Source organism: Drosophila mauritiana, chromosome 3R (genome assembly GCF_004382145.1).
Source record: "Drosophila mauritiana strain mau12 chromosome 3R, ASM438214v1, whole genome shotgun sequence".
Classification (NCBI taxonomy): Eukaryota; Metazoa; Arthropoda; class Insecta; order Diptera; family Drosophilidae; genus Drosophila; species Drosophila mauritiana.
The window spans coordinates 6405968-6423028 of NC_046670.1; the positions used below are offsets into that span (position 1 = coordinate 6405968).

The window sequence follows — 17061 nt, forward strand, 5'->3', positions numbered from 1 at the left end:
GACGCCTATCTAACTAACTAATCAGTAGGTAGTAGAAACCATATGGAATTTGTATGGAAATTGTATTTATATTTCTTTTTAATTTTCATTAACGCCTACTAAAAAGTTAAGCCGACTGCCACTTGCTTAAACATTTCGAACTGAAAATTGTATGTATTGGTTTTTAAAAAATAAATGAACCTACTCCATTTTTCCATTGGAAAATATTTTTGATCTGTGTGGAACAGATGTGTTTAGTTCGGATTTAGTTCAGTGCATTAAGTTTTAAGCAAGTTTCAGGCGGCCTTGTGCAAACTGTTCTTGACCTCATATGGAATTCGTTTTGTTTTTTATTCTGCGTAATCAGATACAAAATATACAGTTACTTGTTAAAATTCGTTATAAAAATAGTTATATTAAATATATTGGTTATTTCTCGCGTATCGATTAACTTTTTGTTGTGTAAAAATACTGTATTTACAATTACAACTATTTACTTACACATTATCATATCGGTAAATATAAATAGACATTTGATTTATATAAATAATTTAGAAAATATGAGAAACCGCGTTTTGTTTTTGTCTTTTTGCGTTAGGAATATGTTTTTTATTTGTATCAGTTTCAGTTGTACGAGTTCCGGTTTGAAATTGTCTGCTTAGGATCTTTTTGCTTTCCGTTTCTTGTAAATTTGTCGTATATATGTGGATTTTTTGTACATTTTATTTGTTTTTGATTGGACAGCTACTGACAGCGAATTTGCACTATGCAAAGTTATACAATATTTTTGATGGTGACAACAATCGTGGAGGTTAAATTTAGATCCGCAGAGGATTCAAATTCAAACTTCAACATATTCTTCGAATTGAGTATAGATATATTTTACTTTTTACAGTCTCAAAAAATGTAAGACAAAAATCTTTTTGATTTGAAGTACAGACGAGTTGTATGGTTTTGGATTGCTTGTATCTTTTTACTATTTTAGAATGATTATTCCGAAATAATAAAAAGATACATTTTTAAAGGTGCTTAAAAAGTTGGTGTCGTATACAATCTGCTTAGTGCAAATTGCTGTCAATTGCATTTTGGACCACGATATAAAGAAATTCTTAAGTTTTCACCATAGAATACCTGCACATGCTTGCATATAAATGTTTTTATAGTAAACTTGATTTTCTTTTTAATATTAATTTTTGTATCCCTAGTTCCGTTTCCATTTTGAAAGGCACAAGCATTTTATAAAAATCTGTTCTTGTAGTTTTGTTAAATATACTTTAAAATGTTATATTCTGCGATTCGTAACTAAGTTTTTCATTTTTTTTTTTCTAAAAAAAATTCAGGTTCAGTCTGTTTCAAGGAAATGTTTTGATGAAAAAAAACGTAACTCTTTTTTGAGATTCTTTTAGACTTGCATTTTATACATCCTATAGAAAATGTTTTTATTAGTATTTTTTTCCATTAGTCGGCATAGAATAAAATTCCTTTGCATATTTTAACCAGCTTGTCGAAAATAAAATTTCTTAACTGATTGTATAAAGAGTTCTGGAACGGGTTTAAAAACATAGTTGAGTTTTTCATCTCTTTCTGTATGCGATTTTTAAATGTTCGGCGCTAAGTGAGAACCTAGGTTTAAACAATCGGGTTACAACTAAACTATCAGCGAACTTATCAAATTATATTACGTGTATTGAATGTCGTCTTAAGCGCTACTAGTGCGAAAATGTTCTTAACTCGAATGGTTGGCCCAGAAACTGGGGCAGCTGGGGCGTGTGTATGTCTCAGTGCTTTGACAGATTCAGTGGTAAGTCTAAGGAAGAAACAAATAAGAAACATGATTAAATGGTGTTTCACGTGCATTAAATTGACAACATATGGATCTTTAATATATTTTCTTCAGAAATTCCCCGAGGAGTGAAAATCGAATCATTAAGCTGCTTGCCATCATTGGTGCACTGATTGAATGCTTACCTGAACTTTGTTCATTCCTTAGGCTACTAGTATGAAACATTGCGGAGGAGCTGGCGCCCGAAGTGGCCGCCGAGGAGGCCGATGCGCTCGAGCTGCTCGGCGAAGTGGAGGCGGTGCGATGACTGGACGTTGCAGACATTTGGTCGGTACTACTATCAGTCAGTTTTGGCGTGGCCAGGTGAGCGGGAGAGTGGTGGGTGGTCAGTGCAGCCGGGTGCGGATGCTGGTGCGGATGAGCCAAGTGCGGATGCGTGTGGGGACTGGGCGCCGGTTGTCCGAAGGCGGCGGCAGCTGCTGCAGCGGCAACAGCCGCTCCCACTCCGTTATACGCAAACGCGTGATACGCCGATTGTGGCGATAATCTCGCAGCAGCAGCTGCAGCAGCGGCGGCCGCTGAGCCACCGGGTTGTGGATGTGGCGACAGCAGGGGCGACGCACCTGTCTGATAGTGGTGCATCCACAGCGGATTGTGCCTCAACGCCGCCAGTGTGGATATGTACGGGTTGTATATCGAAGGCGAGGGAATGTATGCGGCAGCGGCCGCTGCTGCCGCCGCTACTGCAGCTGCACTGCTGTTCGACGTGGGCGGCGCCGAGGTCGGACTTCCGGCCGATCCGTTCCCGTTTACCTGGGGCGGTGGCGGGTACATATAGTAGTGCAGCGGCGAGCTACGCTGTAGGTGCGGCTGCTGCTGCATGTGCCGCCGTTCCGGGGGCGATGCACTCCGGTCGCCGGGCGAGGGACAGCTACTGCTGCTGGCCGACGGTGAAGCGAACTCGCGTCGGATCGATGCAGTCTTTTTGGGCACAGTACGCGGCGTCGTGGCAGGCGATGCTGGGGAAGAGCGCGGCGGCGACAGGTCCTGCGATGCTGAGCCCGATGTGGAAGGACGACCTGCTGCCGCATAGGGATCCCTGTAGAAGGAGTGGCCATAGTCTACGGGTGATCCCGCCGAGTACGGTGGCGAACGCTTCTTGGTTCCCGCATGCGAGGGCGATTTTCCACCCCCGCCATTGCTGCCGCTCACATCGGGCGACTTTGGCGAGGTGAGCAGGGCGCGTGGATAGCTCGAGGAACTGGGCTGGTACATTGAGTGCTGTGGATGGTGCACATTGCTGATAATAGCTGCCGGATGATCGCCGCACTTCTTGCCAGAGGAGGAGGAGGATGAGCTACCGCTGCCACTGCTCCCACCTAGCAGTGAGTGGATACTGTAAGAGCTGTTGAGCCGCGTTGGCTGCGTTGACAAGGTCGCTGGCGAAGTGCTGGATGAACTGGAGCCGGGACTGGGGCTGGGCTTTCCTTGTGGTGGTGCCAAGTTCATTGGTGACGCCTTGCCAGCCGGTGACGATGTCGAAGTTCCCTTAGCCCGACTACGTTTTCCTCCTGCACCACCGCTAGTAGTTCCACCGCTGCCGTTGTTTAAGCATCCGTTGTCCTCCAGCGACACCTTTTCGAACTCGCGCAGGATTCTCTTCCTTGGCGACACGTGCTGGGTGTGGTACTCGACTAGTCGGCCGGCTGCTGTCGCCGATGATGGTGGAGAAACCTAAAGAAAGATATTTTTGTGGTCAATTCAAAGTTTTTTCTTTATGAAAGTCCATAACTGGATTTACATATAATAAAGATTTACAAAAAAAAATGCAGTACATGATAAACATTTGAAACCGCAGCTAATGCAGGTTGTGCAAATTAATACTTACTTTGTGCGTCAAGGCGTGACTTAGACCGCCACCAATGCGCTCTGAAGGCGTCGTTGTCGATGCGATCACAGCTGATGTCTTCGACATTTGCTCAAGCCGTGCTGGTACGCCATCGATAAGCTTCTGAATGATGCTGCTCAACTTGGCTTTTGGCTTTGATTTGGATTTGGGTTTCCCAATGCTCGCCTTTAAATCGCCGTTTAGGTCACCATTTACGGCATTCGTGATTCTGGGAGGCTCTGTCATGGGTTCCTCATCCTCGCTCGTATTCATCTTCTCAACAGTCTCATCTTTTGGTTGTGTTTCCACCTGCTGACCAGGCGATGCTTCTTTTGACTCGCTATCATCGCTAGCCGCCTTCTTAGGCTCCAATTCGAGCCGTTCAGCATCATCCTCGCCTTTGATCGTTTCCGGTTTTTCAATTTTAATCTCATTTGTGGATGTGTCCGCCACAGCAACATTTTCAATTTCAACGGCCTCTGCAGCTTCCGCTTTAAGAGTATCGTCTCCATTTTCCGCCTTGACTGGCGTCGCGAAAATCGGCTGCTGATCCTCGCTGGTGGTCAGCGGCTCATGGGGGCGCCGTCGTTTGCGAGCGGCTGTCCGGAGAGCAGCCTGTCCAAGCGTACTGTTCCTGGGGCGGTGGAAGAAGAGCGACAGCTCCTTAGATATGCCGCGCCTGGGTCGGGACTGTTTCCAGGGCTGGTCTCGCTGCCAAGGAGAGGATTGTATCGAGCTGTTGTCGTCCGAAACTGCAATGCAGAGGAATATTAACGCAAGGTATACATAGAAACATTTGAGTAGTTAATTATAATTTGGCATAAATAATTATTTGCTTTTGTTAAAAAGAACCAAGTATTTGATTGTGATTGTTAAGTAACAATTTCTGAAATAGGAATTAAATGTAAACACGGATGGAAGAACTTTATATTTTATAAGATCGAATTGGACTACTGTCATACAAGGAACATGACCGATTCCGGAAAATTACGCTGTTTCTTAATATTTCATTAAAACGTTTAACATAATTTCGTAGATTTTAAATATGATATTACAAATGCCCAAGGCATACAGTTTTAAAAGAGATCAGAGATTTTAAGCATAGGTGTTATCGTTTCTTTCGTTTTTTTGTTTGTTTTCGAAATTGGACTTTATCCTCTACGTGCCATTAGAACCATTTAAATCAAATAGGCACATGTTTTTTATAACTGCATGTGTTTGTAAGCTTCGACCGCTCAAATTAATCTAGCTATCTACACTTGTTTCAAAATCCAATTCCTTTTACTCAAATCTCATTCCAATCGGGTCAAGTAATTAAATGGAAGGGGTAATCCGTTGGGAACTACTATGCCATGTGTTACGTACAGCTCAGCGATGTGGAATTCTCGTTCTTTGGATACGCTGTGGTCACCGCGGACGTTGGGGTCACAGTTGCGGAGGTGGCCGCCGATGGAGGGCGGAAGGTCTTGCGCGTGACCGAGACCCAGCCGCTTTTATCGCCATCCTTGGACCGCGCCAGTTCCAATATGAATTTGCCATCTACGCAGAATAGTTAAAAAATTGTTTTCTTTATACTGCTCTCATTCGGTATAAATAAAACAGAGATACTTACCTTTGAAGAACTGCAAACGGCCACCGTAGCCGCCCCAGCTGTTGTTGCCGTGCGTCGATATTGGTGTCCTGCCCATATCAAAGCTTCCGCCGGAGTTGCTTCCCTTGCCGATCTTCGCTGTTCCCGCTGCCGCCGCTACTGCTGCAGTGGTGGGCAGTGAGCCTGTTGCAGCTCCGCCCAAGGAGCTGTAGTCCAGGACGCCGCCCAGGACATCGATGGTGGGCTTGGACGCAGTAGCTCCAACGACGCTGGCTGCCACTGCGGCGGACGCAGCCATAATGCTACTACTTTTGGGCGTCTTGGCATGCGGCAAAAAGCCATTTGAGGCGGTGGAGCTGGAGGATGAGGGCGTTGTCGTTGTCGTGGGCGTGGTCGTCCTGCTTAAGTTGGCGGGCAGAGGCGGTGGCAGAGGGGGAAAGCTGGTGCTGCTACTGCTGCTGCTACTACCGTTTAGGCCATTTTTCAGTAGAAACTTGGCGGCCGCCTCTGCAATTATGCTACTAGTATTGTTGTTGCTGTGGCTGCTCTCGTTGCTGGCGTTGTTGTTTTTGCTGTTGCTGCTACTTGCTGCGTCGTCGTTGCTGTTGTTGTCGTTATTACTGCTGCTGCTGTTGTTGTTGTTGTTGCTGGAGTTACTGCTGTTACTGTTAATGTTACTTTTATGCTCATCGGTCATTGTTGTCTGTCTGTTGCACTCTGCTACGCTTGTGACGTCATTAAGACAGGGCCTTCAAAGAGAAACATTCGTTTGCATCGGGCAAGTTAGGCACAATTTCGCATTTCCAAACCGCATTGTATGGACAATTTAAATACCATTTAATTCATTGTTTTTGTTGTAAATTCCTCGCGCAGAGTTCGCGGCCGGGAAAAACGGCGCCGACGGCGTCGCAAAGCAAAATATGCCAGCTCGGCACGGCGTTAGGAGCGTCTAGCACCATTTTCATGTTTTGGGGCACCGTACCGTACCGTTCCCTATTATTATTGCACACACATATTCTTATTGCATTTTGGCCATTGGCCCATTCCACTGGACGTAATTTAACCAATTTCACAGGCACACACGGCGGGCCGTTCTGCTTATATGTTTCTTACAGGCCCAAATGTTAAGCGGAGGCAGCGCACAAAGAGAGCACAAAACGAAGTGCGGACAAGGTGGAGATAAAATGGAAAAAACGTTCTCCAATTACCGTCAGCGTATATATCGATTGCCGAATGGTGTGTGAAAGCGGAGGGCGGTGGACCGGACCGATAATTCCGTGGTCAGCGGGCAGTTGGGGGGCAGCTCTATTTCCAACCAATAAACTAATAAATAAATTTAAAAATTATCAACGAAAAACGCAGCTCGCTGCGCTGTGTGACCGTCAACTAAGAACGTCAAAATCCACGGCGCCAGTCAGCATGCTAGCAAATATCATGTTTCCACTGGCCAATGTTATAGTGGCTGCATTCGCTGGACGTTCACATTAATGTTATCTTAATGTAAGCTTACACACAGGTCGCTGTTATTGCAAAAAGTTAGTGGAAGGAATTAACAAATTAAAATGATTAATAATAAAAAGAATTGTGTTCTTTCAACTACTTTTTTTGTATAAAAATCCTAAGTCCCATATTTTTACAATTACAGTCAAATAAGATTACAAATTCTGGCTATTAGGGTAGCTATCAATGCTTAAAAGCACAATCTTTAGCGATCGAATTTTTAAAATAGTAACGGTTTTAAATAAGAAATAAAATAAATAAATAAAATCACAATAGTGACAGTTTATGAAACGTAATAAATGGTTGCCTTTTATAGCAATTGTTCAATTTAACTTTAATTTTAAGATTGAAATTGTAAAACTTTGCAACCGAAAACATGCTTTTAAGAATGTTTGATTAAAAGTTAAGTCATTGGAACTATAATGTTGTATTTTTCCTAATTTATGCTGTTTCCAAAATATATCAATTAAACTTCGAGCACCTGAGATTATTAAATTGGATTACATGTAGGGTTTTAAATATTTTCAAGGCGAAAGTTTAAGGATATGACTTAAAGCAGTTGATAATGTTACATTGAAAAGTTCGTCTTTGTCGTAGAATAAAATATTTATTTATTATTAAGTCCAGAAGTTAAACATTAAGCGATAATATGGTATGTTACGATAAATTCCCACACATCGGCTAGGTAAATACTTATGGTTGCAGGTGTCTTTTTATTGCGTATAATACTGTTTGCTCGATAATCGAATTACTGGTAATGGTGAGCTCGGGCGGGTTAAAACATATATATTTAAATAGCCCTTGCATGCGGAGTACAACCCTTCTTCAGCTTCTTAAATTTAAACACAACTCGTAATCTCGCGTTCGCCACCGCGGCCATCCATCAATTGTAATTCAGATACTCTGAAATCCTAATGCAAAATATAATGTAAGTCTTACGCGTCTATCATGTCGATTATCAGTAGGTTAGTTTAAGTATAGGCTACATTCGAGTTGCTTTTGATATGGGCGAAAAGTCGTCGATTGCACGAGAATGGCTAAGAATATATGCTTAGTAGATATTGCACAAAGTAAAAAGTAAGACGTCACAACAGAGGGCACACAACGTAATAAATTAAATTTAGTTTTGTCTTCCGTTTGCCAACATAATTCAAATATCACAGACGTTTTGCCAATTGTTTAACTAATTTGCCGATTTGCTTCATAATTTTGCATGCCAAACTGGGAAACAAAGAGTGATGGGAACCGAATTCAAGCCGCGGGATTCGATACATATGTATACCTAAATGTCAGTCAAATGTGGAAAATGTGAAATCAAGTCTTGTGTTGAACATGGCACGTAATTGCTAAAAGGAAAACTGGAGCCACGCCTACGAGGGTAAATTGCTACGCCTATCATCTATGCTTTTCTCTGCGTGTAAATACTAAGTGTTCTCTAACTGCTGGAAGAATGTGAGTGGGTAAATCCGGAGCTATTGCATGCTACCCGATGAGCTCCAGCGCGCATCTAGTGCATGTTGCCCGATGGCAAACCCAAGGCGGCGCCCAGGTTAAGTCCTGCAGGGACACCCACTCCTACTCCCGCGCTCACACCTGATCCCACGTTGCCCTCGCTCTCGCTTTTCCAGGACGACACGGGTATGTGGGGAGCTGGCAGGCAGTTGCGCAGCGTCTGCACGATCTGAATGGTGTCCATGAGGGCTGTCGGGGAAGAGAACGAGCAAGCAGAAGGAGGCGGTCAGCATCTCAGATAGCGAAACCGGTTCCCAGTCGAGGTACTCACTTTTCTGCAGACTCTCACTCTGCTTGCCGTAGGGCTTGCACATCGAGGGACGTATGTAGGTTTTCATCCGCGACATGTTTCGCATCAGCTCCGCGAAGATGCGCACTATCTTGTCCTGGCCCACGGCCAAGTGATCCATTCGATTGGCGTCGCCGGTGGCCCAGGCTCCATTGTGCAGCGCCAGCAGATCCTTATTCGATTCTATTGAGTCCAGATTGGAACTGAAATCGGAAAAGTAAAATGAATTCAATTAAGTGGCCAAAGCAAACATTTAAAAGTGATCAATTTACTTTAACTTATAGTAAATAAAAAATAATATTTTAAATAACCTAATTCATTACATATCAAATACCTACATTATTTTATTTTTGTTTAAATAAAAAAAATAAATAAGAAAAAGCATTTAAAATACTTAGATTAAATTACTATTTCTTTTTTGTGCTAATAAAATTCACTCACCGTAAGGAATCGGCGACGTTCTTGTGGGTAATCTGGTCCAGCGAGGAATGAGAGGAAGACGAAGAGGATGAGTGTGGCGACTGCGATGGGGGTGGCAAGGGATGGTGTCCATGATGGGCCTGCGAGCCGCTTGCAGCTCCTCCTGCAGCAGATGTAGTCGTAGCCGCCGAGGGCTGCTGATTGGCGGCGACGGCGGCAGCCACTGCCTGCGATTGCATCAGGCCCTGGATTTGAAGATTGGCGGCTGCAGCCGCAACGGCCATGGGATCAAAGTGCTTGGGATCCAGCTGGGCAAAGACTCGCTGCTTTTCCAGCGGACTGAGGTGGTTGCTAAGCTTCTCTAAATTTTGCTGGGCGAGGACACGGTTTTGCTGTTGGATGAGGGCCGCAGTCAATTGCTGCTGGTGCTTGGCTGCTGCTTGCTGTTGTTGCTGCTGCTGCTGCTGTTGCTGTTGTTGCTGCTGCTGTTGTTGTTGTTGGTGATGGGCGGCGGCAGCAGTGATCTGGGAGAGCTGCGTCTGGAGGCTGCTCTGCTGCTGCTTGGTCAGGTGCTGCAACTGCGGCGGCACCGGCACCTGGGGCACCTTAGCGCCCGTCGACTTGGACAGATCGATTTCCACGTTCGCCGAACTCGAGCTGCTTGCCACGCTGGAGGTGGATCCGGCTGCGGAGCCTCCTGGTCCAGATCCGGCTGCTCCGCCAGGCGGCAGATGGGCCAAACGCTGCAGGAACTCGGGAGTGTTTACGCCCGGATACTGCTGCTCCATGAACGGCATGGGCGAGATCCCCATGTGGTTTTTGTAGTAACGACATGCGGGACTGGGGCAGGACTGCACCACCTCGATGATGAACTCCTTCTCCATGCCGAACTGATCCCGACCGATGGTGTACGACTCAATAACTGCCCGCACCGTGGCATCGACACTAAGGTGCAGACCATGCGGACCCGACATGTGCTTTAGCATGACCGCATTGGCAAAATGCTCGAAGGGCAAGACAATCTTTCCATTGTCGCGCAGTATCAGCCGTCCCTGGGAGTCCAGGGTCAACCGGTTGGCCAGTACCCTTCAAACGAGAAGGTTAAAAAAAAATAATCTGAAGACCCAATACCACTACTTACTGCAGATAGGCGGCGCTGGGCAGCATGGCATTGTCCTTGAGATCGCTGAAGCACTGCAGCAGCTCAGCACTAGGATTCCAGCCCTTGTTCTGCAGATACAGCTGCAGCAGCATGTACAGCTTTTCCGTAACATAGCCCACTCCTGGCATTCCAGCATTTGGCTGCGGCAGCATATCTCCGCCTGCCACGCCCCCGCCACCGGCACCACCTCCGGGTCCTTTGGACAGAGCCGCCTTCATGGTCTCAGACAGATCCAATTTGTAGTTATCGGGATAGAAGTGCTTGGAGTGCTCCTGCAAGGATCGCAATGATTAGTTCACTCAATCAGAGACAGGGAAACCCGAGATCTGAGCTTGTAAGCGAGGCCTGCCACCTCCACCGCCACCGTCACCGCCCACTCACCAAATTGTTCATTTTCGTCTGGGACTGCGAATGTCTAATCTGTGCGGCGCCAGTGCAGCATCCTGGATTCGAATGGCCAACGGTTGCTGTCGGGAATCACCCGTCGGTCGGGGGACGAGACTGGGCTAACTGGCGGCCACGGATCGGGGAAAAAACTGTATGTGTCCGCCGCCTAATTGTGTTGTCCTTGCAAGGAAGAAGTGGGGGAGGCCAGCAGTGTGACCGTCGCACGTCGCGGCCAAAAGCTCTAAAAACGACAGACAGCTTAATGTCCGACTTTCATATACATAAGCAAATAATTTAACATTTGTTGGCGTATAAACATAAACATTGTTAATGTGCTTAAACATTTACCTAAGGCATTTAGATATTCTTCTGTGGAACTGTTCAAGATTTGATTAGTACAGCCAATATTCTTAGCTTTCGCAGAGCTCAAATTCAAATGTATCTAACGGCCAAATACTATTTTTTAAGCTAATAAAAAATTGTGCTTGAAATCTGTTTGTTTTTTTAAATACAAAAATTAGTAAAAGCTTATATAATATATTATATCCTATAGCTGCCACATTTAAAAGTTACATTTTAGACGTGAATTGAAAGCTGTGATTTAGTTATTTATCTGAATTATTTATTTTTATTTTATTATTTATTATTATCTTATTTATTATTATTTTTTCAAAAACCATTTAAAACCATTTAAAATTTGTAAAACGTAGTAGTGCAAAATAATGGACAATCCAAATGGTCTCTTTAGAGAGAACAATTAATTAAATTACCCAACAAATAATTCCTTTACGTAGGATTTAATTTCTAAAATAGTCCTTGCTATATTTACATACCTACAAATCGTATGCAAAATCCTAAGAAAGTAACTAATAATGATGGCAATCACAATTTTGAGCACGCAAAGCGCTGAAATATGAAAGGAGACCCAGCAGGTAACAGGTCTCGAGGACTCATTACACTTAAGGTGGCCTCCTGGTCACAGGACATTCGGCCGAGAGGGAGTAAGCACCTGAGCCAACCCTCCGGATAATGGCCATTTTGCATGCGTGCCCGGCGAAAATCGGGGGGTTGGGTAGCTATAGCAACACCACTCCCTCCACTAGTCCAATTGTTTACTTGCCTTCCTGGGCGCCTTCCAAATTGCAGCTGCAATCGCTCCAGGGAATTCAGTACCCTTTCGAATATTGAAGAGCGAGCAGCGACTCCTGAAATCAGAACAGGATGAGGATGAGGATGAGGTGCTTCTCCCGGACTATCAACTGGTGTTGTGCTCTTTTCTGGATTCCAGTGACCATCTGCTCGCTGAACACCGCGACCACTAATCCCTCGCAGGTGCCTACGCCGCACACTTTTCGCTTCCAGAATCCGACGCAGTGCCTCAAGAACGAGTTCTACAACCTCAACCTATTCGACTGTGTGCCCTGCAATGAGGTCGCCGGCGGAGATGGGGTTCAAGGAAAACTGCAACCCGACAGTGAGTGGTAGTATTGATCAAACAGAACCCAAAGGGGTGTCAAGTGAAGGGGCAAGGACCTGCATGCTACTCAAGGAAAAATATTAATTTCCACCTGCAAAAGAGCTGTTATATATACCAATTAGGTTATTTAAACTTTTTATTGGTTTAAGGTATTGTCTTTAAACGAGTTTTAAATCTTCTTTGAAAGCGACAAGGCTTTTTTGCGATATATAAATTTTTTATGGGTCACTGACCTCGAATACTCAAGATTTATTCACATCAATATTCGTCACTTAGCACAGTTTGCAAACTTCACACTTGAAGAGAAATTGTTATATACTATAAACAAACAATTTTTAATATTAAGTTAAATATTGCTTCCTTTACGAACTAATACGAATGAAACTATTGGTATTCTTTTAAGATTAATTTAAGGATTTTTGGTTGTTTGATTTAATAAGTAAAGTAGAAGTATTTGTAATCATGTATATTTTTACTGAAAGTGTAAAAAAACTAACCAAATTGTTACAATTTTGAATCTTTTTAGGGGTATATATATAAAACAGTATAACATTTTTAATTTCAATTTGAATTGATTTGAAAGTTGTATACTGCTTTTATAAATAATCCCTTAAAACGATTGACAATTGTGACAAAATGAAAAGATTAGTTTACGTACCTTTTCAATCTTTGATCATATGATAGATCTATGTATATAGGATATGCATTAGTATGGCTAGAAAAAAGTTTTTTATGTTACTTGTTTATTGCCCTCCCAGAATTCACCTGCAAGTGCCCGGCTGGTCATCTGTCGATCTTTGAGCGCGGCAAGACGTGGCCCACCTGCGATGAGATTTGCACTCCGGACAGGAGCGACAATTGCTCTTCGGTGTGGCTACCCCAGCCCCGACCTACCAACCAGTGCAGCTATCGGTATCTGAACTCCACGGCGGCCTTTGCCAGCCAGTTGCCAGTGCATCCACTCATTTCCGGCATCATACTGACCCAGACAAATCCGATGAGCAGAGCGGGAGACTGCCATTCCTGCGATATGACGCACAATTTCCGGTATCAGGACTTCTGCTTGGCTAGCACCCTGCTCCGACCGTATGTGCACTACAACGCCTTCTGGCAGGCCACTACCACACCGGATTCCAGTGTACCCAGCCGCTTTGGTGAGCTCAAGTTCGTGGCCTTCTTCTGCCTGACGCTGCGTAACGACACCGCCTGCCAGCAGCTGGCCAATCTGTGCGTGCTCTCGCACTTCTCCCTGGAAAAGCACTCACCCTGCAGCGCCTTCCTGCTTACCCAGGTCTCTGATGTGGTCATGAAGTATGCTCACTCCGGCGAGCAGGTGCGATCCTTGCAGCCGTTCCTGTTCTACAAGAAGGGTCGGGTTACCAAGGAGCTGCTCTCGAAGACGCTTCAGCTGCCGGATCGTAAGGAGCTGCGACTTTTTAGCACCACATTTGGCCTAGATGGCGGGCTCAAACGGTGGGGTGCCTTTCATCCGGAGATGCTGAACATGTGCCAGCAGAAGGCGCCAAGCCTCCGAGTGGCGCTACCCAAGAGTGAGTCGGAGGTATCCTGCAAGCTGACCCTAGAGCGTCTCATTGACCTGGCCAACCAGCGGCACAACGACGAGTTCCTCACCGTGTTCCTAAACTTCAGCAGCAACTGGCAGTATTTGCTTCACCAGTTACCTGTACTCATTGAGACCCTGACGCCGGAAAACCAGGTGAGGAGTGTGGTGTACTCAATTGGATAGAAGTTAATCCCAGTTCCATAAATTCTTTATCTCTTCAGCGAACCCAGCCGGAGGAGTGGCAGTTGGTGAAGCGTTTCCAGCTGATCTCCGCCTCGCCGCGGGATAATCATCTTCACCAGACCATGCCGCGCTACGAGGATGCCCACAAGCTGCAGCAATATTACTCCTTGCGATATGTGGAGGACATCGAAATTCGTTATACGCTGGATAAGGATCAGCCGGATAGATTGGGTCTGCCACTCATTCGCCTGCGATACCGACACATAGAGATGGGATCGGGAAATACATCGCTCTCCCAACTGTACCCATTCAGCCTGAGGATTAGCTACGAGCAAGTTAAGCGTGGTTGAGATTGGTTGATAATGGAGGTGGCGCTGCCGCTGCTCCTTTTGCTGGCCTTTGCAGCTGCTGTCTTGCGTCTCCAGAATTTGAGGAGAAGGCGAAAGGCGGACCTCTGTCAGATGAGCAGTCTTATGGAATTTCTTCTGCAGCTTGCCGGAAATGTGGCATATGCTCTGCTGGCGACTACTCTGCTGCTCCTGCTGCTGCAGGCCTCCAATCCTCGCCTACTGAAAATCCTACTCTATACCGCCTTTGTGCTGCAGTTCCTCTTTCTGGGCATCCAACTGTGGCGCTCCAGCCAGCTGGAACTGTTCCTCATAGACTGGGAAAGGCCGCGGAGCAGCTGTGAGGGACAACGCCTGAATCTGGACAGCTCCTCTCTCTGCTCTAGCGTGCGCACCTTTGTGGCCGAGAGCAGCGTCTCCGCCTGGCGAGTTCTCTTTACGGCCAATGCCTGGATTCGCCTTAGTGTCACCCAGAAGTACTCCACCTTGGGTCAGGTATTTGTGGTCATCGCTGCCTATCAGTTCCTGGAGAGGTTTACCAAGGGTGACATTTTCCTACGTTGCTGCCTAATAGCGGCAGCTTATCTGCTCACATATCTACTTCAGATAATAGGCCACCAACTATTTGTAGCCAATCCCCTCCAGAAGTTCATCGACCTGTGCAGTCTGGCCAACATCTCTCTGTTCTCACTGACGGAGCCAGGATTTGGTTACTACATCCACGGACGATCCCCGCACGGCTTTTCCGATACGGATATGTCCTCGATGATTTTGCAGCTGCAGAGGACCCAGACCATGTGTGGGCGACGGGGTTTGCTAATGGACTCGGACAAGCAGGCGTACGTCATCCTGCCTCCCAGAAACCTTCAGTAAGATTTTGATTCTACTCCCAAGAGGATAATAATTAACATAGTGTTTTTACTATAGCATCTACCTGGAGCGACTGCTGCTTCCCTTCCAGCGCAGTCTGACCGGCACCCTTTCGCAGACCATGCTCTACCAAAAGGACATCGTTCCGAGCATCGATGGGCAGATGGAACGCACCTCCATTGCGTATGCCAGCGTCAATCGCTTCTTCTGCGCCTTTATCGACCATGTGAGCTTAAACTAATTTAGTTGCTATACACATTTCTAGTGAAGTAATAGTGTATAATTGATTCGTTGAAAAGTATGTAACAGGTTGATAATGATTACTAGCCTAGTCGATCCATCCGTGTCACTCTCTTTTTTTCCGTATAAGATCTGAGATCTGAAGATCTTAAAAAGGTAGACGTTAAAGACTAGGCATACAGATTCTAGCATCATAAAGATCTAGAATACCAAGTAACTAATAAAGCTCAACTCGTTTTGCTGTTTGTAAGCCCAGTGTATTTTAAGATGGTATATTTATATTTGTGACAGGCCATCAAGGACATGGATTACATTATTAAGGAGAAGTCGTTTGTGGAGCAATTGCTGAACTGCGAAATAGACAACTACATCACGGAAAGTGAGTACCTAATTCGAAGTTTATCTGTTATGTATTAAATCCATTCAAATTTTCAGACAGGGGTACCTTCTACATAGACGATTCGTTCAGCTTCTCCCGCGTTCTCCTCTTGGGTAACCATTTGCACATATTTGTCCTGGAACTCCTCTTGGTGCTGTCGATCTTTCTGATGACCTCTAATTTGTTGATTGCAGCTGCTGGCGCTTGTGCCTTAAATATAGTAGGACAACAATTCAAAACTGATTAACAAAATAATTAATAAATAATCCATTTCAGCTACTGCGCCAATTGTTCCGTCGTTGGGTGCGACGGAACATCTCCCGCAAGACCCTCATCGACGAGAGGTTCCTCTTGTAGCGCCAAAGCGAGGAGCAATATCTGCGAGAGGACGGATTCTTTGCCATATAAATGATATGCGAGCCGTTACAGGAAGTTTTTTATTATTTCATAATCCACTCGATAGTAAGTAGTACATTCATATACAGTGGTTAATCTTTAGTTATCGTAAAACTTACGGCTAAAACAGATAAAATAATTTCATAGTTTCACATTTATCATACAAACATTAGCAGATGCCCTGCATGATCTACTTAGCTTTTCTCGTGTTATGCAATAGGATAGCTAGCACACATCAACGTCCGCTAATCGAGCACGTCGTACAAACATTTATGCATGGCTATATAATTTCATTAATATTTTGCGCCCCTATATATTCCCTATTGTGGCGGCATTAGGAGTAGCAGACGTTTTAGCGTCCGATTGTAATATATTCTTGTAGTTGTCCAGTTTTAATTCTGTTCGTGTCTGATCTTTGTGTCTTGCATTGAAAACATTTATGAAAATATCGACCTTAGCTGATTTGGTTTTATTTTAGTTTCGATCCGGCATTATAAAAAACTACATACACGGTCGGCTAAAGATATACATATATATTTATATAAATATATATGACAAGTGGATTCTTTGTCGGAAATATTTATGTACATCTTATGCTTGCGGAAGTCGTGTCCCGTCGATCGATTACACCTACTGTATGCTACTACGTCAAACGTACAATATTCAAACATTGAATTTGCTTACACGTAATTTAAGGGTTTGATTCATCTGCGAAACTTAGAGGGCTAGAATGCAGCTAACTTATTTCAAGTGTCTTCTTAAGTGGTATACGAATGTATGCTGTTTTTTTGGGGTGAGCTTAGGAGCTTAGGGAGCTGCACATGAGCGTCCTAATTAGATTCTACCGATGGATGGTTAGCGGTCAATAGTCAATAAATATCGTACATGTCAAATTCGAAATAATGGTAGAACTTTGCCACATTGTTTAATTTAATGGTAATAATAATATATATTAATAAACGGTAATTTGTTCATCTTATTGTTTTTCGCTATCACAAAAGTAAATACAATTCCAACAAAGATTGGTTAGAACGGGTTCCATCCCAAACACAAATCGGTGAAACAAGGATGACAATTTCACTCGAACTTGAACA

At 44.6% G+C, this 17061-nt stretch overlaps 3 protein-coding genes across 5 annotated transcripts; 1 reads left to right on the top strand and 2 right to left on the bottom strand.

Moving 5' to 3' along the window:
• Window positions 1-565: 565 nt before the first annotated feature.
• LOC117145876 (protein hairless) lies at window positions 566-6635 on the bottom strand. Of its 3 annotated transcripts, none has more exons than XR_004459737.1 (6): window positions 5263-6635; window positions 5016-5189; window positions 3651-4402; window positions 1948-3496; window positions 1662-1786; window positions 566-1602 (listed from the first exon to the last, which is right to left on the bottom strand). XR_004459737.1 is itself a non-coding variant. In XM_033311701.1 (6 exons), exons 2-6 carry the CDS (start codon window positions 5936-5938, stop codon window positions 1758-1760), a joined length of 3180 nt encoding a protein of 1059 aa, XP_033167592.1. In that variant the 5' UTR covers window positions 5939-5990; window positions 6450-6635; the 3' UTR covers window positions 566-1757. The 3 variants fall into 3 exon arrangements, 2 of the variants coding, with proteins under 2 accessions (XP_033167592.1, XP_033167591.1); XM_033311701.1 differs by having other exon boundaries at window positions 566-1786; window positions 5263-5990; window positions 6450-6635; XM_033311700.1 differs by having other exon boundaries at window positions 566-1786; window positions 5263-5990; window positions 6076-6635.
• A 1516-nt stretch (window positions 6636-8151) lies between these two features.
• On the bottom strand, window positions 8152-10517 carry LOC117144595 (neurogenic protein mastermind). The gene is made up of 5 exons (XM_033309875.1): window positions 10506-10517; window positions 10104-10396; window positions 8984-10048; window positions 8525-8745; window positions 8152-8442 (listed from the first exon to the last, which is right to left on the bottom strand). The coding sequence occupies exons 1-5, from the start codon at window positions 10515-10517 to the stop codon at window positions 8249-8251; spliced, it is 1785 nt and encodes a 594-aa protein (XP_033165766.1). The 3' UTR covers window positions 8152-8248.
• Window positions 10518-11732: 1215 nt separating this feature from the next.
• Window positions 11733-16106, top strand: LOC117142456 (meckelin). Its single transcript, XM_033306439.1, is given in 7 exon segments — window positions 11733-11985; window positions 12747-13705; window positions 13774-14951; window positions 15010-15178; window positions 15484-15571; window positions 15628-15791; window positions 15848-16106. Coding segments are annotated over 7 exon segments (2892 nt in total). The 3' UTR covers window positions 15929-16106.
• The last annotated feature ends 955 nt before the right edge of the window (window positions 16107-17061 follow it).

What these genes read in the sequence shown, in the direction of transcription:
- LOC117145876 (XM_033311701.1), bottom strand. Translation starts at nt 5,938, where the DNA reads ATGACCGATGAGCATAAAAGTAACATTAACAGTAACAGCAGTAACTCC. An exon ending in CCGTTTGCAGTTCTTCAAAG is followed by an intron (nt 5,190 to 5,262) that starts GTAAGTATCTCT and finishes TATTCTGCGTAG; the next exon opens with ATGGCAAATTCATATTGGAA. An exon ending in GAATTCCACATCGCTGAGCT is followed by an intron (nt 4,403 to 5,015) that starts GTACGTAACACA and finishes TCTGCATTGCAG; the next exon opens with TTTCGGACGACAACAGCTCG.
- LOC117144595 (XM_033309875.1), bottom strand. An exon ending in CCCAGCGCCGCCTATCTGCA is followed by an intron (nt 10,049 to 10,103) that starts GTAAGTAGTGGT and finishes TCTCGTTTGAAG; the next exon opens with GGTACTGGCCAACCGGTTGA. An exon ending in GAGTGAGAGTCTGCAGAAAA is followed by an intron (nt 8,443 to 8,524) that starts GTGAGTACCTCG and finishes CTTCCCCGACAG; the next exon opens with CCCTCATGGACACCATTCAG.